The 27,989-nt window shown below is 39.2% G+C and overlaps 2 protein-coding genes across 2 annotated transcripts in view; both read left to right on the plus strand.

The window, feature by feature from the left end:
• The window catches only part of LOC144187106 (calcium-dependent secretion activator 2-like), a 71,521-nt gene extending 49,002 nt beyond the window's left edge, over nt 1-22,519 (plus strand). Inside the window, exons 19-28 of the mRNA XM_077710598.1 lie at nt 1,963-2,104; nt 5,784-5,939; nt 6,020-6,167; nt 6,675-6,689; nt 8,570-8,644; nt 9,289-9,372; nt 9,491-9,523; nt 14,318-14,428; nt 20,210-20,314; nt 21,539-22,519. Of these exons, the coding sequence (XP_077566724.1) occupies nt 1,963-2,104; nt 5,784-5,939; nt 6,020-6,167; nt 6,675-6,689; nt 8,570-8,644; nt 9,289-9,372; nt 9,491-9,523; nt 14,318-14,428; nt 20,210-20,314; nt 21,539-21,709 (1,040 nt within the window). The 3' untranslated portion in view covers nt 21,710-22,519. The remainder of the gene's footprint in view (nt 1-1,962; nt 2,105-5,783; nt 5,940-6,019; nt 6,168-6,674; nt 6,690-8,569; nt 8,645-9,288; nt 9,373-9,490; nt 9,524-14,317; nt 14,429-20,209; nt 20,315-21,538) is intronic.
• A 1,450-nt stretch (nt 22,520-23,969) lies between these two features.
• Nucleotides 23,970-27,540, plus strand: LOC144184254 (fez family zinc finger protein 1-like). Its single transcript, XM_077710393.1, has 4 exons — nt 23,970-24,716; nt 25,805-25,939; nt 26,087-26,219; nt 27,227-27,540. Exons 1-4 carry the CDS (start codon nt 24,006-24,008, stop codon nt 27,496-27,498), a joined length of 1,251 nt encoding a protein of 416 aa, XP_077566519.1. The 5' UTR covers nt 23,970-24,005; the 3' UTR covers nt 27,499-27,540.
• Nucleotides 27,541-27,989: the final 449 nt, after the last annotated feature.

Here is a 27,989-nt window from a genome sequence, read left to right on the forward strand (position 1 = left end):
TGCAGAGGCTGGAAACGAGTCAATCTGCAACCCAAATGGTTTTATAGGTTTTCTTTTTTACTTTTTTTTTTTAGAGCGCGTGTGGTAGGGGGTGCTCAAGGTCTTTAACATGAAAACTGCAACCATTGTTGGCGATGGGCTTTGTCTGCGCCTTTTATCGCACCACGATGATAATGCGGCGCGCTCCCAAGGGCGCTTGCAGCAATAAAAGCTCTTGTCGCTCTTGGCACCGGCGCCAACATGTTGATTTTTGCATGTGGTTTTGTGGGTGCTAATTATGTGATGGCGAAGGAAAAGAGAAGAAAGACTCCACTTGGCAAGCCTTCGAAATCTGTAGTGTAACGAAGTGTAAAACCTTGAGAAGATGGCTTTTTCAAAGGCTCGCTTCAAACACGCTGACAACTCAGCAACTCTGCCGCACTTTTCGCACACTTTGGAAATGCTCACTTGTTTGGCGATGTTGCTGGCAGCCAGCCGGGGGAGGCAATAAGGCTTGGCAAAAGAAAGGCTGGTGTCCAATTGCTACTTTCTACTGATAACTGTAATAGCTTATTTTGAAGTGTGATTCTGGAGGGCATTTTCCCACCAAAAATATGGTACATTATGCTCCCTTAAATGTTTTGTACTTATTGTATTTTTAGTGCTTTCTTGGTTGAACATAATTTCTCATGCTTTTGGTAGATTTCAACAGTGCTTCAAACTCATTTTTCTTTGCAAATGGGAAAAAAAATCCCAAAATACAATAGAAATCTAAGATTCCACAAAACGAAAATACACTTTGTGTATCCTTTTGTTTAATTGTCTTGGGAGATAGAGTCCCTTTACCATTGGCTATCTCCCAACACCTCACTGGCCTCCTAAACAATCTATTGTAAATAGGTGCTTCTTTTAGATATAAAGGTAACATTAAAGGCATGCAAAATTAGACAGAACATTAATTACAAGGTAATCCGATTTACCATTCTCCATGTTTCGGCAGCTGAGCAGAACAGGTACAGGAAAAGACAAATAAATATGCTAGTCTCTCACTCTCTGGGGGGCTAAAAAGACGAGTGTTAATTGCAAGACAGATCTCGGACTAATGAAGCCCACAGAGACTGCAAGATGAGAGAAACTCACTGCTGTTACTGTTGCTGTTAATTCATCAAGGGTTGCACCAGGACACTGGTTTGTCTAGCTCACATTACGCATCTGAATTTTTATGTTTGATATTTTCTTCACTCATCCTGTCATCCTTCAATCCAAATGTAAATGATAGAAAATGTTTAAACACAAAAGGACCTAACATTAGAGGTTATTATATGATCTCTTACGATAACTAAATGCATTCCAATTATTATTACTACATCTAATACAATTTTTTTGGAAGTGCCGGTAAAATTATTATAGAAATTTTGGTGCTATTAATGTTTATGATAATTTCTGTTGTACGGATTTTTAATCCAAACATTTTTCAATCAAGACAATGTATTTAAAATAAAAAATACTTGTTTATATTTCATTGTATTGATACATCAGCTATCCTTAATCTTTCACAAAGCATACACTGCATTAATTTGATTAATAACTATTCTTTGATCACTCTCATTAGCTATGAATTCATCTCTATTTTTTTACATACTGTAGTTTGCCTGGATTTATATAGTGTGACATACAGTATTAAAATATACATATATAAAATGGTTTAAAAAAAAAAAAAGAATAAACTATTTCTAGAGGAGCTTGCAGAACTTGATGAGTCGTACCAGATTTGGACTATTTACTAGGGTCAGGGCAAGCGAAACATATATGGATATCGCAGTGTTTAAACTTTTCCTCAATTTTTGAATCTGAATACCAGCAAATTTGGGATTTCATGATCTTGTTTTGTCATGTCATTATTAGCTAAGAGTGCCCAAAAGTGTATTTAGTTGCTTGATTTGATGCCTTGACAAGACTTGATGCCTACTGTTGTGTCCACAGCCCATCTATACAACGGACCTTTCCACAAGCACCTTCAGGATCTTTTTGTCCCACTGGTGGTGCGTTACATAGACCTGATGGAGTCGTCTATCGCTCAGTCCATCCACCGTGGATTCGAACAGGAGAGCTGGCAGTCCGTCAAGTAAGAAGCCTACACCTTATTTGGAAATTTGACAGGTCTTACATTTTTATTTTTCTTCTATTTTTAAAACTACTGTTAGCTCATTCACTGACGTTAACATTAGTATTCATTTTTAAAACAGTTAACCTTCTATTGTATTTGTTGCGTCATATTTGTGAAATTCAGGTTTGGAAAACATTGTAAGGAAAAGATGGTGTTGTTGCATCACTTTGTGTTTGAGGGAGCACTTAATTTCTTCTATGTTTTACTGTCATTTTTATTCTTTTTTTTATCAATCTCGAAAGCATTTTTACAGGAAATTCAGTTCCTTTCAGTTAATTAACCCTCACTGGCATGTAGAGTTTGAGCAAGTGTGTTCTGCTTCTTTCATAATCAAATCATATAAGGACTTAAGTGTTATACAGACAATAACTGTCTTACACAAAACCAAAACATTGTTGCTTCCTGCACACTTACTTTCTGGACTTTGTTTTGTCTTCTTCTACTTCTACTTTCTTTTCTTTCTTTACTCCTGTCTTCTTCTCTTTGGGGATGTCAGGAATCTGACTACCAATCTTCCCAAAGTCCCCAATCTGCCCCTTTTGCTACCAACTATGCCAAGTTTCTCAACGCCAACCTGGATGGCACCTCTTTGCCACAACACGTATGTATGTCGTCAGGGGGCGTCACATCCGATTTTAAGTCTATATATGCTCAGTATCTTCTCTGCTTTGATTGGTTCTTTTTGGTCCATTCTTCTTTGTTTGGTGCAATGTTTCATTTAAGAAATCATTTCATTCTCAGCATTCTGCATGCTGTACTTGTTATTATGCTTTCTATTTATAGGTTTATTTATGTTTTACACAGATGTTTATTTTGTTTCTCCCGTGAAAGGCTCAGTTTAATGTCAGGCTTTATGTATGGTTCCATTAATGGAACTTGGTTCTATGTATTTTTGGTTTGAGACTTATTCCCATTTAAGTGTGTCATCCCTGCTATATGGCAGATATTTTTTATAGTTTTTTACACAATTTTGCCTTGACTCTTATCCATTTCTGGTGTTAAGCCACTGTCAATTAGGACTCTAATGATATTTAAATTGGCCCTCTCTACTAACCGGGAAAGTTCCGGATGGTAAATGTCTGAGTCAACCGACCCGAGTAATTGCTTTTAGACACAAACTAAATTCTGGAACATACTCACACCTCAGAGTATCTGTGAAAAAGTACTCATTGGCTAATATTGGAACTAATAAATAATTCCGTATCAGAGAAATATCCTTGCCACCATTCACTCCTACAATGTCCAATGCAAATCAGCTCCAGGAAGAGTGGACATTCATCACTCACTTGTCAGTAACACATTTTAAAGAATATGGAAATTTACTGGTCGCTCAAGTGCAGTGGATAAAGTATATACTGGCAGCAGCTGAAGTTTTAGGGGCAAGATCATGCACTGGGTGTATGGACCCTGTTCTCACTCTATGACTTATATCGCCGTCTACAAATGAGCTGTTTTACCCGTGTTCGAGTAACAATTAACTTTTTGTAAACTCACAGACCAATCCCAGAAATACACAGAGATCTGTACTATGTACAATGTTATTTTATACATTACTCAGCCTCCCTCTCAGTGTAGTGTATGCGTTTGTATTACCATAAAAGCGCAGTTAAATACTAGTTAAAAGCCCCACAGTTCTGGAGTCAAGGGTTCCATCCCAGGTGGGCGAATGAATAATTATAAGCCCTTAAGATGCTACTTAAAATGCATTGGATCTATTTAGATATGGTACTCTTGTCACAGGTTTAATTTAGCACAAGGGTGATCTGGAAAATAATACAAGTGGTCAAGGAGGGATTAATCTATTCCTTAAATTGTTGGTTTTACCATTGTTCGTAAATCAGATTGATTTTTATCATTAGAGTGTTATCTGTTGCTAAAAGTCAATTGAATTTTTTTCATCGCTATTTTTCTAAAGTGTGGAAGAGCAAAATATTTGAAGTCATCACATGAGCAGAAAAAAGTAAACTTTGGAGCTTCAAGACATTTGAAGGACATTTTTATTTAAACACATTAAAAGTAGAAGCCATTAAAAGCCATAAACGCGTTTAGTTCACAGCAAGGCCGGCAGGAAAGAGAACGATTGTGCTTTTGACAATAGCTAATAGCCCTTAGTTGCTATTTCATTTTTTTGGCTTTATTTCATCATTTTGTGTGCTTTAAAGCAGACAAAAAAGTAGCTTTTGAAACTAAAAGTGTCAACATGTCAATGGTGGATTCTTTTTAGATTTTCACCAAATGTTCTCCACTTGTTGAAGTACTACAGTAATACCATTGAACTGCACTTTGTGTCTTCAATTGATGATCCGGTAAAGCTGACTTCAGATATCGATGAAAACCTCTCCTCTCTCTTTTGGGATGCTCGTACTACTGTCTGCTTGGATGATTAAGATATGTTTTGGACCAGTGAATGAATTTAGATTTCCTGCAAATTAAAAATTCGATAATAAACCTCACTCAAAAATTATGCTTACACAAAAAAACATTTTTAAAAAGACAGTGACAGCCTATGCATTGTGGATGTGGGCGTTATCCAATCACCCCCTCACACACCTACCCATCATCCATTTTTTTGTGTACCCTCTGTCTCGTCCTTTTCTCAGGCTTGCGTGGGTTTTCCCCGGGTACTTTGGTTTCCTCCCACATCCCCAAAACTTGGATGGTAGGCTAGTTGAACACTCTAAATTGCCCCTAGGTATGTGTGAGCCTAAAAAGATGTCTGTGTCATTGTGGCCTTCAATTTGCTGGCCATCAATTCATGGTGCCCCACCTCCTGGTCTCCATAGTTAGCTCAGATGGGCTTCCAATTCTCATTGTTGGCATTTTGATACGCTCTCTGGTCAATTGAGCAAAAAAACTTGTACAATTAATCAAAGACATGAGGAAGTGACACACACTTTATTCCCTGAGGGATTTTCAACAAGGACTCAGGGATGGAACTCCATCTGGTTACCATGGTTACCGCACGACTAAGATGCTAACTCCCTGCTCACTTGAACAAGAACTCCATTGGCAAACATGTTGGTGGCGTTATGGTAGTGAGGTCCATTGGGGCTCTATTTGTAGTGGGAAATAAAAAACTCGGACCACACTCGGAGCTCTGTAAAAACAGTATAGAGGTGAAAAAGAAAAGCAAACTAGTACTTCATTAGCGAGCACAGACGGGTGAGTGGGATCTGCCTGATCCCTGTGGAGGGAGGTTTGGCGGTGCTTTAGTGGAGAGCCCCACTAATTAGACATAAGGGGGATAGTCCAAAGCCCCTAGCTGCCGCCGCCACTTGTTGGGGTGATTGTCTTTTAAAGGCCAAGTGAGAAAAGTGAGGGGCATTTATTTTAACCCACGTAAGTCCCCCCCCCCTGCCTAAATCCCTCTCTCCGCCCTCATTATCCTCTTCAGCCTCTCGTGGCTGCCGTCCTAGCCAGCTGCTGTACACTTGCACGCCTTGTTGTCACCTGCGTGTAGTGGAGGTGACAAGATGTCCATCTGTCCTTGAATGCAACACAACCTCAAGCAGATAGACATGCATTTCAGTCTTGCTGTTGTTCTTATTGTTCTTGCACATATGTTGTGTGTCAACACCATGTACACTGTGACGTAAAAACGTTTTTTTTTTAATTTTTTACATTCTTTTCATGACAGGAACGGTTCAGCCACATCTGAAGATCTTTTCTGGAAGCTCAGTGCACTTCAGATGTTTGTGTTTGACCTGAAATGGCCTGAGGCTGAGTTTGCCAGGCACCTGGAGCAGAGGCTTAAGCTGATGGCCAGTGACATGATGGAGGCTTGCGTTAAGAGGTCGCCCACCCACCTGCTGAGTAAACCTCAGAACAACAAACTTCACATTCTTACAATCAATGTTTTTCTCCCCCTCGCAGGACCAAATGTGCATTCGATGCCAAGATGCAGAAATCCAACAAATCAACAGACTTCCGCGTGTCTATGTGCGTGTGCACAATGTTGAACATCCTCATGGATGCCAAGAGGCAGTGCTCCAAACTCTGTGTGCTGGACACTGGGCAGGAGGTATGCAATACACGCCTAATCGAGCCAACTCTCACTGCAACTGTAACATGGTTCTAACGATTGGATTAAAATTAGCGCTTCTCACTTTTTTTTTGGTACGCCTCCACCAGGAAAAGAAAACATCTTGTACCCCCCACCCCACGCATGCCTAGAAATAGTACCAATTGTCATTATTTCACATACATTGCATCCTTATTATATTTTGTTCCTCCACTGTTTTTTTTCCTTAAACTATAATCTTGCTCCAAGCATAAGATGATAATGTCTTTGTCACAGCTGTCCAGAAAGCACTCTGGGCTTGCTATATGCTAAATGCCTTTTCCAGTACCTTTTAAATGTTTCTTTTTCAAATATATTTCTTTATTATATTACTTATTTTTATTTTAACTTAGGAATGTTCAAAATGTGCCAAAAATGTTTATATGACCTTAATTTCATGTTTAACCAGTTTGTTACCTTATGTTGTGTCCTCATTTGTCTGTCCAAATGTCATGGTCGGACTCCTAGACGGACAAACAATGGGTAAGTGTCCTTTTTTTCAACCTGCAAATGATTTTCAAAGATTATATATTGTTGATGAGGCGGCCCATTGGGGCGGGTGGTTAGCGTGTCGGCCTCACAGCTCTAGGGTCCTGGGTTCAAATCCATGTGTCCACGTGTGTCAAGTTTCCATGTTCTCCCAGGCCAGCGTGGGTTTCCTCTGGGTACTCCAGTTTCCTCCCACTTTACAAAAACATACATGGTAGGCAGATTGGACACTCTAAATTGCCCTGAGGTTTTAGTATGAGTGTGCATAGTTGTCTCTCGCCTTGTGCCCCGAGATCGGCTCAGCTGGTATGCTGGTATGCTCCAGCACCCCCTGCAAGCCGAATGTGTATAAATTGGTTCAGAAAACAAGATGATGAGATATTGTTGATGAATCCAACTATGAAAACTACAATTTATAATCCAAAAAATGTCACAATCACTCTATGGACGTTTGGCCTTTTTAGAAGGGAGTGAGGTGTTGTATTATAGATTATTTCTTCTTTTTAGAAAAGTGAAACATTCTTAATTTGTTGACCCAGTGCACAAATTTGACAACATATCAATAGTAATAAGAGATTGAACCACACTCTTTGTTGCAGTATACATTACAATTTCTTGCCCCATACCTATAATTTGTTGTTTGTTTTCAAAGCCATGTAAAATAACCCTAATAAGTAAATATAATTGGTGCCAACCTCTAAGAGGCTCTGTGTGGACAAGGACATTTTATATTTGATTGCTGGGGGATGGCACCGTTAGAAAAAAACAATAATAAAAGGAGCTAGAAATGGCAGACTCATCGAACCTGCAATTTGTCAGCGATCTTCACGCTTTGTTAATTGACATTTTCTAATTTGGGTTCTCTTTATGGAGAGTCTGAAAGGCCATTGTGAAACCATTCAGCAGGGGTCCCCCTCACCCCCTTATTCCACCAGAGAAAAGGTGTCTTGGGGGGTGCCAAAGTGGACATGAAATGGCAGATTAATTGAATCTGCTGCGCAACTTTGCTCCCTGATGGCGCCTGAACGACCAGGCAAGGCTGCACTAATTGTGTTCTGTATACAAAAAGAACGTAGCCTTCACATTCCACAGTGTCATTCAAAAACCCAGGGATATTTTGGGAGTGTACGATATAGATGACTCTCGGGTTGAAACCATTAATTGAAAGCTCCCTAATTATAGCACTAATTGGGTTTTTAAATGGTGCATTTTATAGTTGACTCTCACTTGAGGGATTCATTGAAAACTCCCTCGTGTGTGTATATATAGAAGCATATTTTATTTTGTAGATATGTCAACTACACCCTAGAAAGAGAAATATAAATGTTATGTATATTGGACAAAATAAATAGGTAAAAGGTTTCAAAAGCATTGTCAGTGTAGAGTGTAGTTGAGCCATGAATCAATAAAATTCTAGTTATAGCTGACTGACTTTGTCTAGTTGTTCTCTTCTAAGAGAACTATGTAACTAAGCTGATTTGAATAATTGGTCAACAATTTTACACGAGCAGGTGGCAATCAATGTTGTTAAGATACTATAAATAGTTTCCTCAGATTAGCAACAAAGTAATAATCAGGTGAAATTACTTGTTCTATTTTTTATGTCTTTTTGTTATATATTTTGTGTAATTTAGGTGGTGTGGGTTATAGTCGGGTTAGAAATCTGGCCCAAGACTGCGATTTTTAATGCCATATTCCCCCCATTTAATCGGATTTTCTTTTATATTTCGGACTTCAGAGTTCAGAAAATGTTTTGAAGCACTAATCTTCTAATTAGCAAGAGAACAGTAAATAACACAAGCATATAAGAATGGGATTCTGATGTGTTTTTTAGGCTTTCCAATTGAATTAAATCTGTTCCCTCTTTGTTGCAGCAACACTACCACTCTAAAATTGACGTGCTTATTGACGAAGCCTTCAAGGACATGATTTCTGCACTCGTGTCAAAGGTGACAGCAACGTTCTGTATTTTTATTGGAAACGTTTCAACATTTCTATCGGTTTTTAGGATTTTTACACTTCAGTGAAACTTGGTTTTGTAACTTCAGAATACAATAAGTGTTTTTTTCTCCAATTAATGGAATGATGTGAATTTCTTTCCTGAATGAGTTAGTCTCTAATTTCTTCTCCCGTTTACATGGATTTAAACCTAGCTATTTATTTAATAAGGTTACTTTTTTGTAAATCATACCCTTTCAAATGTAATCCAATAAAACTGGTGTAATTACATAAACTACATTCAATATTTAATGTTGTATTCATATATTACATATTTTACACATTCAAAAAATGGGCACTTACATTACAATGTGACAAGTTCAAGTGTTAATCAATTTCTTACATATTTTCAAAATGAAAGAATCACATTAAATTGTATAAAATATTCAAAATATGTATACTTTTTATATGTCACGTTATGTTGAACGTATCTTCCTATTGCAATATATTGTTATTTTTTTCTGATAACAATTCCCCAAGCCTTTGCATACTCATGCATATTTTTACTTTTCATGCTTTAATTACCCTTTTCACCAATTCTAATATGTTTAACATGGAAAATAACTCTTATGTACTAATTTGGTGTGTTCTCCAGTTGTGTGCAGTGTTGGACTCGGTTCTTTCAAAGCTGTCAAGATACGACGAAGGAACGTTCTTGTCATCCATCCTCTCTTTCACGGTTAACACACGCCAGCTTTAATTTTTTTTTTTTTAATAAAATGTAATGTTTTATACTCATTTAACCGTATATTCTTTCTCCTCCTCTTCTTCCTCGTCCTGTTCTTTCTCCTGTGAAGGTGAAGGCAGCTGCCAAATATGTGGAAGTTCCCGTAAGTAGCTTTTTTTTCCACTTTTTTTTTAAATCTATTTTTCTATCCGTGAGTGTTTATCATTTAGAGCAGATCCCGACAAAGTACAGCCTAGGGATCCCATTTGGCCCACCCATTGTAATATATTATATACGTGGTGATTGTGGAGGTGGTGGGGTGTGGAGAGGGTGCAATTAAACAAAGTTACATGTTAAAAAAGACAATAAAATAACAACAGATAAAGAAAATGACCCAAAAAAGTCAAATGTTAGTCGGCGAAAAAATTCATTGTTTGGCTGCAAGTTCCATCTTTACATTGAAAAGGCTTGAAGAGAGTTGAAGATGATACTTAATTCTTTTTTGGTTTAAAATGGAAAGAGTAGATTAAAGCACGCGATGAGCCTCTTTGCATGACATCTGCTGTAATCCATTTGTTCATCTCTGTCGACACCCAGGTGAGTAGTGTATGATTAACCATCTGACAGAATGTGAAAGAGCTGCCATAACCATCCTTAATCCCCCCTCCCGCCACCACAAACCCCACACCAACCTCCATTTTGTTCTCGGGTTCCCGCGCAGACTTCCTGTTAAATTATAATGTAACCCGCACCTCGTCTTCAACCCCGGCCCACTCTTTTGTGCGCCGGCAACCCGAGGCGGCTCAGCTGCCGGGAAGTAGCCACGGGACACCGTGAATGGTTGCAGGTGCAGTGCAGCAGCCGTGTTGAAAAGACCTTTTTCCCATTGCCTTGAAAAGACAGTTTTCCCACCTTTTGTCGTGGTTCAGTTTGTCTGGAAACAGCACAAAATGGCTGACTAAGTCTCCACTGAAGTAATCAGAGCTAAAACAGAAGCAGTGTGAACAGGAATAGTGGAAGGCCCCAACAAAAGTATAATTTTTACACCTGACACTCTAATGAAGGACTTGACAGCATATATATGGTACACTGTGTATATTTGGCAAGTTGTATGAATTTGAACCCTATCAACCAACTGGGTGACGACTGTTGATGACGTTTTCGAACAGACTTCCTAACATTGCTATTTGTTGTACTGCCTTTTTCCGCTTTTTCTTGTAAGAGTGACCAGACCAATGTTCTACTTTGCGGCATAAATCATAAATGTCATGATGACACGATATGATATTGATTCTTTGGGCAGAAGTACAAATATTTGCCGAAATTACAGTCTTTCCTCTATTTAATTTGATCCATGAACTTCATTTTAATACGCTATTTTGTTCACATTTAATGTGATTATTTTAGTCAAAGGAATATAGAAATACAAAGCATGGTTGATATTAGTGCAGATTTTGTATTTACATTAGACTTAGTTAGAAATTAGTTTGAAAGAATAACTAATTACTACGGGTCTTGTGTAGAGTTTGGTACTTATAGCAAGTTGATGTTAGATGTTCTAAAATTACTGGCATTATAAGATAAAGCTCTAAAAATCAGCTGGAAACATATGCATAGGTTAAGTACTGATTGTGAACTTTTTCCAACTCACAACTGTTAATGTGTGTACATATAGATACTGTATTTATGTCTATGAACAAGTTCATGCAGGCTGGAACTGTGCCCACATTACGTACCTGTCACACATCTTTGTCACCTTGTCACCCTGAGACAAGAGCCTAAGGGTGGGGATTGGGGATTGACACCCCGCCTTGGTGGGGGGTTTACAACCAAGACAGGGATTTAACGTCTCACATGACACACTTGATTGCCGTATATCGTGCGATGGTGTCTACTTATTTAAAAAGTGTGTTAAAGTGTGCATGCCTAAGTGTTATGTTTCTCGTTCTAATGTTGACATCTGAAGCATTTTAATTAAGTTTCTCACGAATGTTGCTATTAGACACGTCATTTCACTCATACTAATATTTCTTTAGCATTTGTGCATATTTTTTTGAAGCATTTAAACTGTGATCAAAGTAGATAAATCAAAGTTGTCATTCCTATAAATGTAGCAACGTATAGAAAACCTCAGCTCTGAATGGACTGGAATCAAAAACAAACAGAACAAACATTCTAATTCAAAAATATTCCTCAGAATAAGTCTATCATGTTTTTTTGTAAATAGTGCTGTAATTTGGTTTCACACTAGTGGACCTATTTACAGATAGAAAACTAAAAGTGAAACAAAAATTTGTACTGGATCTAATGAGATTTTGTCCAACCAGATCTGTCAACTTATAGGTTTTCCAGTATAACAACTTTTGTACGGAATCATACATCGTCATCTACAGAATCTTGACTTTGGTGTATACTGATTGGTCACCCAGTCCACTTTGGAGAACATTTTAGACTTTTAAGTGTGCCCTATGTATGTAAATATGTGCCGTGTTGCATTTGTACAGTCTTTATCACTTAATAAGGGGAATTGCAATCGTTAATAAGGGGAGAAATTGGGCGAGGTTGGCAGGTTTATATATCTGAGACCATTGTTTTTAGTCAAAAATGGTCTGGATCAGATATAAGATCTAACCTCAAGGACAGAGCAGGGGATGAAATCTACCACAGCCCTATATCTCTCAGGTCAAAAGGGAGGAAAGAAAACATGCAAAAACATGTTTGTGCCACAACTCATGAGCTGTAGTCGTTGCCCTAAAGAACAAGATTACAAAAAAAAATGCCAAATTCAGTTCAAGGGGCTTTGGCTGTCTTTTAGTGTGAGAGGCAGATACTTTATAATATGGGAGTTGCTCGGAATAGGGCTTTTTTTTTGCTTCTACCATTAAAAGAAGCAAATGACATGTCTTGCATATTTGTTTAGGATACCCAGTGGCTGAGGAATTGGATTGTTGTTTGTATCCACTAGCTTTGTAATTGTTTTGTCTTGTTTTCGTAGACTGGAAAAGTAATTTGCATATCAAAGAGTTCCGTAACCTGAACATTTCATATGTTGAAGCTTTTGTAAGTAGAGGTACCACTGTACTGTGCAGCTGTTTTTGTAAAAACATGGTTTCTTCTGAGAAAGTGATGACTTTATTTTTGACAATTGAAGGCACAAAGCTGTGATCCCTTGTCTTGGCCGTCTACAGTCTACACCAAATATATCTTTGATCTTTACAATTCGCCTGAGAAATATGGTCCTCCTTCCTGGCAGGTTGTCTTTGTAGTTTGTGTTCATAAGAGTTGACATACTCTGCTGAGATGATTGAGGACACTTGATGACCGAAAAGAAAAGTTGTTAGCAATCTTTGTATTTATTGACCTCAAACACGACTACCAGACGTCAATTTGACGGGTGTCGGTGATACTCCAACTCTTCCGTCCTCTCGATGACTGTTCTGGCAGACGTGTCACCAAACCCCCCCTCTCAAACCCCTGCCCACCGCATGGACACCAGTACAACAGATGCCCCTCCGGTCATGTGACCCCACTTTAACCTCTTTTTCCCGCCTGCTGGTCCGTCTGAATTACAAACGCCTGAATGACTGCTCGCAGCATGTCACTCCATGTTAGAGCCTCCATGTTTGTTTGTGTATGTGCATGTGCCTGTGTGTGTGCATTTGCCACACACACACACACCTAAAGAAGCAACAGAACTTTAGTGTTGTTGTTCTTGACAAAAGAAGTCCACCTGAAATCCTTCAACTTGCCTTTTGGCTTGTCCGTGTGAAGCTAAACGCTTTGCGTGTTTGACTTGTGTTGGCTCTCTCGTTTAGGAACTGACATGACGCTTGGTGGTGATATACCGATGATACCCCCCTCCCTCATCACCCATCCCCTCCTCACCTTGTCAACCCCCCTGAGGGCAACACAGACTGCAAAAGATGTCAAAGCAATTACAAAAAGCATTAGACTTGTAATCTCCCCTGACAACGAGTGTGAATAAAGATAACACTAGTGAGTGTGGCACTGTCAGTCAGTATGCTGCACACACACACACACATACACATAAAAGCATCAGGTCTTTAGTACATCTTAATGTTCTTTAAATGGCACTCACTTGATCAGGGACACCAACTAATGACAGTCTGTTAAAGAAGAAAAAGAAGAATGTGCTCCACCACTAGTTTCATGCAGTGATTAAAAATAAGAAGGATCTGTCAGTCAGGTTTTGGAGCTTTTCTCATTCATTTTCTAAAACGATCATGCTGACAAGGATCACTGGGGGTGCTGGAGCCTATCCCAGCTAATTTCAGGCCAGAGGTGGGAGACACCCTGAATCAGTGGCCAGCCAATCACAGATCATAAGAAGACGGGCAACCATGCACACTCACACCCATACCTAAGGGCAATTTAGATTGTTCAATCAGCCTACCATGTATGTTTTTGGAATGTGGGAGAACACCTGAGTACCTGGAGAAAACCCACGCAGACCCAGGGATAACATAAACTTCGCAGAGTGACAATCCACCTGGTATCGGTCCTAGAACTTTGTCAAGGACCCATACCAGGAATTGAAAAGGCAGATTGTCGCAATAGTTAGAAATAGCCAGATTAAATACCTCGGCCATGGCTCCCGGAAATTTGAATGAAAGAAAGGGAATATCAACAAAAAAATAATAATTTAAAAAGGCAATCTTTTATAGATGGCCATGAAATTGCATCATAAGAGGTTATTTTAATCACCAATGCCTGAAACTGAACAGTCGGCCAGGTATTTGGTCTGTTGTATGTAGTAACCACCTTCCTTGAAAATGGCCTTATATCTGCTTTCTAATAGTAGAATTTAAGAACTATTTTTATTTTTATTTTTTTTATTGAAACTTGACTTGGTCATTTAACAATTGGTAGTTTATTACGATCAATAATATTCAGAACAAATGTATTAATTCATATTACCCTGGTTTGATCTGTACAGAAGTCATCGGGAATGGACCTGGCTGACACATACATCACATTCGTCCGTCAAAACCAGGACATTCTCCGTGAGCGCATCAATGATGAACTCTACATTGAAAAAGTCTTTGACGTGAGTCTTTTTATATATAATTTCCTTCTTCCCCTTTGGCCTTTTGAAAATCCCCCTTCGTCATTCATAGTAACAAAATCTTTACTCAGGATTTAGCGTAATAGTTTCAAAAACAGTCATTTCTTGAGCTTTTTGCATTCTGATTCTTTACCCTTCTTGGATTTTGACACAAAAAAAGTAAAATAGGTTGTCAAACACGCCTATAAAGTCCGACTTACTTACATTCACCACTCACACGCTCACAAATTTGGTATAGAAAGACATACACACAAGTCCCATGCTGTTTGTTTGTCTTCCTGCAGCTCAGTACATCAAAAATATTATAGCGAGGAGTTGTCCAACAAGCCTCGGCGCTCGATATGTCAGACATGATGCCCAAGACCTCGGTGTGCATTAATAACACAAAGCGACTTGGGGAATGGATTGTAGCCGCTATTCGTGTAAGTGTGCACATGGGTGTGATTGTAGAGTCCTAGCTAATGGGCCCCACCAACATCCAGTCACGCTCCGGGTAGGAGGCGGCGGCAGGGAGCGGGCAGGTCTCTCGACCCGTCTCAGCTCATTCTCTCGCCGTCCATCACCCTTAAACAAAACAGCCGTTTTGTCCAAGTGCGATGAAGATAATGAAGCACATCTTCATCATTGTTGTCAATTTGAAGAGTGGGCGTGTGATAGGCTGAATGAGAGCAAATAAAGAAGTTCCTTCTTGCTTGACCCTTCACTCAGCACAAATTCACTTCCGCTTCTGATTTTCTTTGTACCTATCTTTAAAGCAGCTGTATGTAAGACATAGAATTCATTTCTAAATTAAACGGCCGTAATATTTCAATAGACAATAAAAAAGCCTGTTTTTGCAAATACTTTTATCACGTTTCTCATTGGTAAAGCCTAGATTTTCCCATTTCCAAAAGTCAATTTGCCAATCAGGAGATCCCTTGTGTGCCTGCATCCAGGTTGCCAGAGCTCTGTAGGCTATTTAATCAAAGTTTGCTCCTACATAGTCGGAATTAGCAATTTTGTCTACCAGCAGACCAAAAGAATCTCGATATGACTTTCAAGTGACTCATGACAAAATCAGAAATAAGACAAGGTTATTCAAAAAAGATGCCTTCAATAAATACTGAAAATGAACAAAAAAATTGTGACAGACAAGCGCTGTACTTTTGTGAGGTTTTTTTCTCCAATTTTATCTTCTGTGTGCGTCTGTACCTCAATTTTTTTTTCTTAAAATTCCTCAACTTTTCTGTATTTTACTCTGTCTCTACTTCCCTTTACTGTTTATGTCCTGAATTACAGTACTCACAATTTATTTGAATGTTGTTTTAAGACAGGGATGGGCAAACTTTTCGGCCCGGGGGCCACATTGACTTTAAAAATTTTACAGATGGGCCGGGTCAGCACAAGATATGATACATATAAAAAAGTGCATCCGTTAACAGTACATATGAAACATAAACAGAAAAAAGACTAAAGTAATAACATACTCATCTCTCATTATTAAAGTAAAAAGGAATGTATCAAGAAATATTAAAATGTAATTTAAAAAAGATAGAAGCGCTGTAAAACACAAAAAACAAAGAAGAGTGGACAGAGCTACTGCCACTGGCTTCCGCGTGACGGCGCCATCTTGGGAGAGAAAAAAATTACAATAATAAAACAATGACATTGTTTGGACAACATTGGCGGGCCGGATGTGGCCCGCGGGCCGTAGTTTTCCCATTTCTGTTTTAGGATGTGCGTGTGTATGAGCGTCTGTGTGCGTGAAGTCAAATGTTGACGAGACATCCACATGTCTCATCTGTCAAGTTCATCACGGTCTCTTCAATTCTCCTTGCTAGCTCTGTGATGGCGATGATGAAGATGACAACACACAAACGCACACACACACGTCATTAACGGCGTCTTAGTAGAATAAGGAGAAGCTCCTTAATTGAGCAAATTAGCAGATGACAGTGAAAGCAGATGGTGGGAAGGACGGAGGTGGGAGTGAATGGCTTCTGATTAGACAGGAAGGAGGGGCTTGTTCTTCTCAAAAATAGTGTGTATGTGCTGGGGGGGGGGGGGGGGGGGGTAATCCCCCCTCTCCCGCTGGTGTCATTGTAATGATACAATTTCAACACATTGACACATGTTGGCGTTTTGACACAACAACACACACTTTTGACTACAGACTGTTTACTTGAAGAAATAGTTACATGGAACCACACATTAGAGAAAGAAATACAAAATGCACGGACATTAGTATTTTAGGAAGCAATCCTCCATTGAATCAAAGCAGGGAAACATGCTTTTTCCTATTATTTTTTAAAGAAATTAATGAATCACAAATGTTTACATGGCTTTTTTATGAATGCATGTGTATCTTTCTAATCTACACTGCAGAAATGAAATATCTAATGAATTTATTTATTTATAATAATGGGTGATAAGTTCACACTATCAGTTGGCAATGATTTTCAAATTTTATCACATTTTTTTGAGGAACACATTTTGTATCACAGGATAATTTGAGGAAATATGTAACCTATAAAATCACTTGAGAAAGTATTTTCCACATGCAAAGAAATTGCTCCATTTTCTCCCATACATCAGCCACTTTTTTGTCCTCCCTTACTACATCCATGTTGTACGTTCGTCTCTAGGTTGACCTCTTTTAACTGATATATTCCCTATTTCTCCACTGCATTTGTCTAACTCATCAAAGTCTGCTCCCTCTGACCTTGTCTCCAAAACGTCTTAGCTTTACGGTCACTATTATTGACTCATATTTAATCCTATTCAACCTGATCACTTGTAAGGCTGACCTTACCATCTTCATCTCTGCTACTTATATGTCCTTCCTCCTTTTTTTTCCTCACATCTGCTGTATCAAAGCCATACGTTATGACTGGCCGTACCACTATCCTGTAGACCAGTGATGGCCAGGTCCAGTCCTATACAGCCCCTATCCAGACTGTTTTCCATGTCTCCCTCCACCAACACACCTAAATCAAATCATTGGTATCGGTATGAAGCTTCTGGACAGCTTGTTGATGAATTGATCATTTGATTCGGGTGTAATAGCGGAGGGAGATATAGAAAACAGACTGGATAGGGGCTCTCGGGGACCAGACTTGGCCACCCCTGATGTAGACCCTTCCCTTCATCGTCGCTGACACTCTCTTATCACATAACACACCTTACACTTCCCTCCTGCAGTTTGTGGATGTTGCCCATATGCAGTTTCTCACTTCCTTTCCACATTTTCCATTACCCTGAATTGCTGATCCTATGTACTTGAAGTTCTCTACCTGCTTTACATCTACTCTTTTCCCCCAGGGATCTTCTCATTTATATACTACATGTATCATGTTTTACTCCTGCTCACCTCCATTCTATTTTTTTCCTGAGCAGACCTCCACTTCTTTAAGTTCTCCCCTAGTTGCTCCCTTTTCTCACTGCTGACATCATAATGCTTCCTCTCTCACCTGATCCGTAAACTGAGGTCACAAACTCGCGGCTCTTTGCTTCTTATCGTATTGTGTATTTACTGTGGGTCTTTGCCTCGTTTTTTGTTTCTCTCATTGTTATTCTCTCTTAAAGCACATTCAAAATCAGCAGGGCCCATTAACAACAATTTGCAGATTGGATTTTTTTATGCTGCTTCTGATGTACCGTGTGACTCTTTGACTCTAACAGTTCAACATTTTGGCTCTTTGTAACTTTTTCGCCATGCCTGGTCTAGCAAATCTATCTGTCCATAGACTATGTCTCCAAAGCTTTTTTGGTCCTTTCTATGGAAGGTTAGAAAGTTGTGCTTGATGAAGTTTAAGATTTTTTTATTGGGTTCTTGGTGCCAGAGCTGTAGTTTTGCTCATCTATTTGGTATTTGCAGAAAATCTTAGAAAATTCAAGTGAAGGACTTTCTGTTGCTTCTGTGGAGGTAGGAAACAAAACATACATTATGTTCATATCGTCATTGTGGTTGCCTTGACGATGAAGAGTCATTTGTCTATTCCGTGGGTGAAAAGTTAAGTTTAAAGACTTTTGATTCACACCAATAACATTCTCGGTTTCTTCTCTTTCACTGCCGTAAACGGCTTGATTAGTTTGTTCAAATAATTAAACATTTCGTTTAAATGGGAGGTGACCCTCGACAATGACGAGAATCAAGTATGGGCGACTTCACCAATGTTTGGGCTTTTGTGCAATGTGTTAAATAACCTGTGGGTTGTTTTTCTTCCGCTGCAGTCAGAGTTAATTAGAAGTGCGGGCGGCTGTAGCCTCTTCAAGCACGTCAGAATTTTTGGGGTCAGCATGGTGTCATGGCAATCTCCGACATGTTGAATGGAAAACACACCAGCCACTTGCTCAATGCATTGCAAATGCAGTGCACTCTTCAGGTGAGAAAAGATATGTTAGATTTGCACACGGGCGGAATGAAGAAGAAAAGCAGACGTGAACCTGACGGATGATTTTGGTGCGTCGCAATCTTTTCATGTCGTCCGCTGACGACGTCGCAATGCAAGAAGTTGAAGCACTTTCAATTGATGTTTGCTGTTTCAGTCACAAAAAGAGACTATGTTCTATCGGGTGATTTATTATAGCTGCTTGGCGACGTTTTCAACCTTTCGCCTCCTTCTGAGGTACCTGTTCTTTAGAGTTCACAAGAAAATAATGTTAGAAAACTGCTGTATTTCCATGTTAGTTCTAAATCTGACAATGACATTTGAACTACATACAATGCACATTGGATTTTTTGTGTTCTTTAAATTTCCCTCCTTGACTTGACTGCTAATCTTTTTGCCCTCTGGACTTGGAAGGCCCTCTTGATCTTCAATAATTATCCCTCGGTGAAGGTTCCCTTTATAACTTGTTGTTTTGGAGGATTTGGGTGGTACGGGTCCTAGAAAACCTGAAGTAAGTGTTAGGGTTAGAAATTCCAACCTTAATTTGGAATGATCTTCAGTCTTCATTAGAAGAGTTTTCATTATCTTTTAATGATCTTCAAACCTAGTCAGGGGCCTTTTAAAAACACATTTTTTAAACTCAAGTCATCTTCCTGGTCTTGGAATGACCCGAGTGCCTTTTGTAAAGTTATCATTCTGTAACATGTATCTCTCCAATTCTTGCCAAAGACTCAGTCATCGACTTTATTCCTTGTTTTTAAGAATGACTGACTAGTGGCCTGATATTCATTCAGCTGTTGATGTGGAGCAAATGTAATTCCTTTTTTTGTGATTTTCCTTTGTGATTAGAATTCTGGGTTCATAGGTAACATCTTTTTCTACAGGTGAATCCTTGAAATGCATAGACACTAGTTGTGGTAATGTGACAAACAATGGGTATTGACTAGTCACTAACTACTAGTGGATATGTCATTGTAGCCAAAAGCCTTATTTCTATGTTCAAACAGGCAAAGCAGAAATAGTGGTATAATGATGCAGTGCTATATCCCATGTTGCAGTACAAAATAAATAAGAGAAATAAATAAATAAACCAATGTTACCATCACTATCCCCAAGAGCAAAAATTAGAAGACATGACTTAAACTGACATAGTAAATTGGATCTCTAATCGTGGGAAATTCCTTTAATTGTACTCTAAGGGTTAGGTACTTTTTAGCTTTAGGCTTTAAAATGAATTCATAATTTAGGATGTATTATAAAATAATGTTTGTAATGTATATATTGGATGACATGTTTTTCTTCACCAGTTTAAAAATGTCATGTTTAAAAGAGGGAAAAATGGTTACATATCCATCATGCTCATGTTGTGTGTGTTTTATGTGTGTATGTGCAGCAATGGTACAGCGTTTCAATCAAGGCAGTATGTGTGTGGTTGGCAGACCGACTGGACCTCCAGCTGCACCTCTTCCAGCTCAAGACCCTCATAAAGATTGTCAAGGTATCCAAAATGTCAGTTTGTGTCAATTTAACATAAACATTCAGCCTTCTTTGCCTGTGAGTGGCTGAGAAATTACCTAAGGGGAAGGATACAATACGTAAAAATGAGGAAATGGTCATCGGAACATCTCAGTATCTTCATAGAGTCCCTTGGGGGTCTACTTTGGGAGCCAATTTATTTAATAGCCATGTTAATGATGTATATAATGCATCTAAATTTTAAAATGTATTCTTTGTGCAGAAGGCACAATCATATTCTAGAGTAGTGGAAGTCAAAATGAACTGGTAACTACTTTAAATGAGGAATTAAGTAAATTAAAGGAGTCGTGGGTGGATAACAAGAAATCAGTTCCTTAAGAAAAGCGCAGGGTTTAAATAAGTAGGAAAAAGTAGTGTTTTACAGTCAAAACATTAGGGCAATTAACAAGTAATACTTTGATATAAGTTTGTCATTGTTTTACATCAAATAGCTTATTGTAGAATTAATCAACTGTTATGATTAGCATTTCATCATTTGAAGGCATATTTTGACAATAAATTGTCCTAAAACTCAGGATTTCAGCCTCTCAACAGTAAGTATTTTCACATTTTTTTTGTATTCACCATGAACACAGACCATGATCATTCTTTTTGATGAAAATAAGACTTCTGAAAACATCTGCTATAACCTTGGAAAAAAATGGTCAACATTTTAACAGAAACTAAAACAGTATGTGAAGCGTGAAATCTCTGGAAGCCAAGATTGCGTATTTTGTGCCGTTGGTTTTCAGTTTTTTCTTTTTCAAAATAACTAATAATTAATAAAGAGATTATTTGCAAATTTGCAGGATATATTTGTGTAATGAAACAAAGATGATGAATCAACTTTGTTGTAATGATTTCAAAAATCACAGATGAGAGAAATTGAATTTCTGGTCTTCTTCCAGTTGTGAATCTTTTAATATTTGCAATGAAAAAAAATAATATTATGAGATATTTCGTGATCTTATTAACCTAAAAACCATTGCCATTAACTTATTACATTACGCCTCTAGAAATATTTCAACCAAAATAATTTTTCCAAGGTAAAGTAAATTCTTTTTAAGTGGAGTCTTTTTTTCTAGTTTTTAATTCATGCTATGCCACATATTAATCATAGAATCAATGTGATTCATGAGACAGAGTGCTTAAACTTAATAAGTCAACCAACCACTCATTCTGTCTATTTTTTTTTTCAAATCTACAGAAAAGCTACCGAGACTTCCGTCTTCAAGGTGTCCTGGAAGTCACACTAAACAACAAAAGCTACGAAACTGTCTACAACCGTTTGACGGTGGAAGAAGCCACGCTAGCCGTTAAAGCAGGACATGGCCTGGACGGTGTTAGTATGCGGGACAGCGACCAGGAGGACAATTGAACACTGCCATTCCCGTTTCATAACTTTAAAATATCCAGGAAATGAGCAAATGTAGCATCATTGTTGTTATACTGCAGCCCAAACTACTAATAAGCTAAAGGATGTGGTTACTTGATAGAGTGGATATAAAAATTCAGCACATTTAAAACAAACAAATGCCTTTGCCTTGAATATTTAATGATGTCAGTGGCCAATGCTTGCTATTGAGGAGGGAAAAAGCAGCCAAACAACAGTTTGGGATGAATTAAAATCATCCAGTTGGACAAATTGGCACCTCCTCCCTCAAATAGACATCCACTTTTTTGGAATATTATTGTTCAGATGGAATTTCCAAAGTTCCTATTGTCCTCCTAAACAACAAAACCACAACACAGAAAAAAATATGTGGAGCCTTTTGCAAGATGAACTCTGGAATACGCCCTCTTGTGGATAATTGTTTCAATTGACTGCACTTGACGTCAAAAATATTTAGTCTTGATCATGTTGTCAATGGCAGGCAATGAGTTATAAGACCATTAACATCACATGTTCTTGAAATGTAAGTGTAGTTTAAGATGATTCATATTTCAAAAATCTCCAGTGAATGAGCATTTTGTCTTTGTGAGTCACTCACGTGCAGGATTCAAATACTAAAGTATTGATTAGTGTAGTTGTTGTGGTTTCATCTTATATTGGAATGTTTTTATTGTTCCTGAAATTGTGCCAACATTTGCTTGTGATTTTGTCTCCTAGAAAGAGTGTGTAAAGCTTCTATATTTCAAAATGATAATCCGCATTTATGTGTTGTCCAATAAACATGTTTCAAAAGCAGCTCTTTGTCATGTGATGTTTAAACAAAAACTGATTCCAATTTGAAAAGTGGACTCAGCCACATTAAAGGCGATATCAGACAATTAGAATATAAAAGGTGCTGCGTGAGAATGTAAAAAATGGAGGAAATTATTTTTAAAATGATTTAAAATATATATGTTGATTTTTACTTTATCGTGTAACCTCATGCAAAAATATACATTTCGAGCATATATTGATATATATTAGAAATATATATGAATATATTCTATACAATTACATCTATATACAATATTTTGATTTGTTTCATCTGCCAAGTCAGATAAAACCAAAGCAACTATATTTCGTTATGTTAATATAAACGTTCTAAAAAATATTTGGAGAAAAAGTCTGAAGATTTTTTTAAGATTGTCAATATTGAAACATGGTGTTATTTTATCACTTAAGGTTTGTTTCATTTGACATGAAAAATACAGTTTGGTGTTCTGGAGCAGAGTAATTCTGTTTCGTTCTGTTATTATTATTTTTATTCTTTTTTAATTATGTGACTTGCACATTTATCATTGAACGTCAGATGAAAGCCCCCCCAAGACTAAGCCACATTTGAAAATGAACCTATCTCAAATCACAGTCTACATTTCACCACATTTTAAATATCTTTAAATATTTCCATAACACAATATGATTTGCAGCTATGTGCAACGAACCCGTCTACCTTTATCAAACATTATTCGATAGCATGCTCAATATTCCAATTTAAAAAAAAATCCCTAACCGTGTCTAAATTTCACTAGTTGAAGAGACGATGTTCAAATGGCTCCATGAGCCCCAAAAGACCATCCAATAACGATAAATGAACATGCCTGGGTTTCTCGCCGTAATACCGTTCGAATGTGGAAAAAAGTTGGGGCGTGATGTGTCCCTAAAGTGGCCTCCCCAGTCGAGTCACGTGCTTCTTGCCTCCACGCAGGTCCGAGCGTCGGCCTAGTCGAGGGCCCGTTGACGTCACGCAAAGGGACAAGGGGTCTCGAGAGCAGCGGTCCTTCACTCGATTGCGCGCCCCGCCGCGCGACGCAACGCACTTCCTCCCTCCTCTGTCTCTTTTCGTCCTCTTCGTCCTCTTCATCCTCCTCTTCCTCCTGCTCCTCCTCCTCCTCCCGGTGCGCGTCAACGTTCGGAAGGCGAAGCGCCTGCACCCGATCGGCTCGGGTTCCACTCGTTCCTAACGATCCGAGAGACCGCGGGGTCCCGGCTCTCCGCACGCCGCCATCGAGCGCCAATAAGCGGGCGCAGAGAGTGGGAGGGGTGGGTCCAGCGAGAAGGGGCGGGGGGGCTCCTTGGTTCCCCGGGACGGACGGGTGATGGTGACGGCAACGGTGACGGTGATGGTGACCCTCCCGGCGGGCCGCTGAGTGACGACGCTCGGCTCCCCGCCTTCAGGCGTCCCATGCAGGACGTGCGCCGTGGCGTGCTGGGCGCGCCCCCGGCCGCCGGGGGCCAGGCCACCATGCCGGTCTCCTCCACCTCTTCCTCCGCCTCCACGCACTCCAAATCGCTGGCCTTTTCTATCGAGAGAATCATGGCACGGACGCCCGAACCCAAAGCGGCCCCCCTGCCCGGATGGTTTCGCCCGGCGACGGCGTTGGCACCAACTTCCGGCTTACCTGACGTCGTGTGTCCGTCGTCGCTGCACTGCATGATCCCGCTGGTTCCGCTCGGCTACGGGGACGCGGCCACCCAGCACCGGCTCGCCCTGCACGGTGGCCTGGACTCAATTCCGGCTGGGGATGCGCCACCGGCGACGGCGACCGAGCTCCTCGGGTTCGGACTCAACGAGGCCGCCCGTCAGCAGTCTGACGGTGGCCGCTACAAACTGTTCCGGCCCCGTGTGGTCACGCAGTCGTCGTTCCCGTCCCGAGGCACCGTGTGCTACCTGAACTGCGGGGGTGGAGCCGCTTCCGGGGACGCTGCTTCGGCCGGGCTCCTCAACCTGCACCCGATGGCCTCCTACCTGTTGGCTGGCAGGCATAAACCGGGCCCGCTGCCCTACCAAGCGACGCAGAACCAACTGCAGAACCTGATCAAGGAGCGAGACTTTGGGGAGAAGCTTCTCAAAAACTCTTCCTCCTCCGCGGCCGTGGCGGCAGCGGCGGCGGCAGCGGCGGCGAGACTCGGAGGAAGCAAACCCAAAGTGTTTACCTGTGAAGTCTGCGGAAAAGTACTTGGCTTTCATTTATTTCTTTTGTTTTTTTAAACGCTCGTTCACGGTGTGAATAAAAGTGAAGCAGGTTCTGACATTCGATTTCACTTCGTTTAATTCACATTTTTCTCTATAATAAATGCATGTATTAATAACGAATTTTACACTATGTTAAATGCTTCACTTTTAAATCCAAAATCGTGTTGATTAATTTTTTTCAGGGAGTATTTTTTTAAAAGATAATAAACCTAAAATATACAGGGAGTATTTTATTAGGAAAAGGCCACAGTTAATGATTTTTGGGGGTTTTCTCCCAAAAAAAAGATATTTAATTCACCCCCAAAAATAAATTGTGATTTTAGACCTTAAATTGTTGATTTCCTTTTAAAATCACATTTTTGTATATTAAGAATTCATAATGTGCTTCGAGAGACATTTCAATAGAGTTAACATTAAGTACTAATACAAATGTGTATCAAAATGGCATTTCACAATGACATAAAACTACTTCTGAAATATATTTAAAGAAAAACATTGGGTTAGACGTTTGGGGAACATTTCTAAAGGATTTTTCATATTTATACATAAATCACATGATTGCAGTCCTATAACTTATCCTAAATTTATTTTAAAACAGTTACTGTTATTTTTTCTATGAAGTCTCGTGCTGTTTTAAAATGAAAAGTAAAACATCTGAAACAGTACCAACCATATTTTAACTGTAACAGATTATTAAATTAAACTTTAATTAAAACTTAATCCTATCAATATTTCAACCGTGTTATTTATCTAGGCATGTCTAAGAAACTGGGGTGTTTTTTTTGCATATGAAGAAAGACTTCAAACTTATTTTAAAAAGAAAACAATGTATATGATTGAAGAATGGAAAATGTCATCTTAAATAATAATGTCCAAATTGATTCTTAAATTTGAATTATATACACGCTTGATTATAATTCAGGAGACATTTTTAATAAATGTCTTTGTAGAAATGTTAAACTGAAATGGCTGAACCAAATCTGAATGCAAAAGAAGGCACTTGAATGCTAATAATTTTTCTGGCCATGATCACAAATTGATGTTTAATTACATTGATGTGTTTCCAGGTATTCAACGCGCATTACAACCTGACTCGTCACATGCCTGTGCACACGGGTGCCCGCCCGTTCATCTGCAAAGTCTGCGGAAAAGGTTTCAGACAGGCCAGCACACTCTGCAGACACAAGATAATACACACTCAGGTAAAAAAAAATAAAGACTTTAACTAATCAATGTTTCTTCTTCCTTCATTCAAATTTTACAGCATTCATTAATATTACTTAACAGGATAAGCAGCACGTTTTGTCTTTATTTGGATATGCTGGGTAAAAAAAGCTTGTGTTTTGCAGGAAAAGCCTCACAAGTGCAGCCAATGCGGCAAAGCATTCAATCGCAGTTCCACGCTTAACACGCACACGCGCATCCACGCCGGCTACAAACCTTTTGTGTGTGAGTTCTGCGGGAAAGGATTTCACCAGAAAGGTAACGCATCAGTTCACACAGCAATGTATATGTTAGTTACTCTTTAAGTCATAGTAAAACTTTATCATTTTCATGTGTCATTCACAGAAAAAAATATTATTCAATTCTGTGTTAATATCCAAGTCTAAATAAAGCATTCATGCTTTTTTCGAAACCTATATGGGTTCAGATAACAAAAATCATTGTCCCCTCAAATTACTGCACAGTTCAGGATCAACGTTAAACTAACCGATTATTCTTTTTCAATCCAAGGCTTTTTTTAGACTCAAACTATGCCAAGCACAAGCCGTTGTGTTATATCCAAAAGTGTTCAGACCTTGATTAGCTTTCTTAGCAGTCCACGGGCCAGACTCAGCTTTAAGGCAGTTGAATTTGATTGGGTAATAGTACCTGACACGGTGTATTGGAAAGGATGTGATCATGTTGTCGTTGGATGTTGACCTGATTTTGTTATCAGTTTTGGCACCAGGACACCTTTTCTTAAGTGAGTCAATCTCTTTGAGGTTGACCTGGGTGCCATTAAATGCCAGGATTCCTCCGACAGTATTTGATCGTGATGAATACCATATTTTCTTGCATATACGCCGGATTTGTAACTGAAAAAAATGATGACTGAATGAAGGGTACGGCTTATATGCGCACGGATTAGACTTGACATGCATGAAGGCGACAGAGACAATGCTCTTGTTGCACCTAGAGACTTGGTGAAAACTAGACAGCCATAGACACACCCATTGGTTGTACTGCTCACGTGACTTCCTTTTTTAAATTGTCTACAAGCAGGCAACACCCTTTCGGAATGCGCAATCCAGCCGACAATCCTTTTGATTGATACAATGTCTCATAAATACCAGGTGTGATGATTATTCTTAAGCTTTCAAAGCAACACATTTGGAATTGCAAGCACAGATGGACAGAGTATAAACAACGGGACAAAAGCCTGTTACAGTGTGAATCGGCGAATTGGGGTCGACTAAAGTTTGTGTCATTTTTCAAATTCTATGCAGGAAACTACAAGAACCATAAACTGACGCACAGCGGCGAGAAGCAGTTCAAGTGTTCCATCTGCAGCAAAGCCTTCCATCAAGTGTACAACCTCACCTTCCACATGCACACCCACAACGACAAGAAACCCTTCACCTGTCCCACTTGCGGCAAAGGATTCTGCCGGAACTTTGATCTCAAGAAACACATCAGGAAGCTTCACGACCACGCCGCCGCTGCCATCGCCCCTTCGCGGACTGCCACACCACCGCCCATCAGTTTGCAGCATCCGTGAGGCCTTCATTCATCCAGGCTTCTTCTTGCCCTTTTCAACTGGCAAAAAAAAAGAAAAGCACAAACAATTTTTGTGTTTAGCCTTTTGGGAATTGACAAAACAAAAATGACAAAAATCAAGGTAACATCATTCTATTATTTTCCAGCATTTGACAAAAATCTTCCAAAATATAGACATTTTGTGATCGTTATAAGAAACTATTCATTAGTATCATTTTAGCTCTACATTCAAAGACACACCCTTTTAGAAAAAAAGTCACTATATAGAAAAAAGTACCCCATTAATCATTTAAGCCATAATTTTACAATGATTAATAATGAGTTCTCTGCTTTTGTCCAAAAGCGTTGTTTTTTTCTTGTCTTGGCTCCCCTTTTTTGTCAACCTTGACATTCCAGGAAAAAAAAAATCATATTTTCAATGTTACATTGCTAGTTGAATAGGGCAAGAATGATTTGCACCTGGATTGGCCATTCTCACTTCTTGCTGATTTA

The sequence above is a fragment of the Stigmatopora nigra genome, chromosome 2 (assembly GCF_051989575.1).
Source record: "Stigmatopora nigra isolate UIUO_SnigA chromosome 2, RoL_Snig_1.1, whole genome shotgun sequence".
In the NCBI taxonomy this organism is placed as follows: domain Eukaryota; kingdom Metazoa; phylum Chordata; class Actinopteri; order Syngnathiformes; family Syngnathidae; genus Stigmatopora; species Stigmatopora nigra.

What these genes read in the sequence shown, in the direction of transcription:
- LOC144184254 (XM_077710393.1), top strand. Translation starts at nt 24,006, where the DNA reads ATGCCGGTCTCCTCCACCTCTTCCTCCGCCTCCACGCACTCCAAATCG. An exon ending in ACAAGATAATACACACTCAG is followed by an intron (nt 25,940 to 26,086) that starts GTAAAAAAAAAT and finishes TGTGTTTTGCAG; the next exon opens with GAAAAGCCTCACAAGTGCAG. An exon ending in GAAAGGATTTCACCAGAAAG is followed by an intron (nt 26,220 to 27,226) that starts GTAACGCATCAG and finishes AATTCTATGCAG; the next exon opens with GAAACTACAAGAACCATAAA.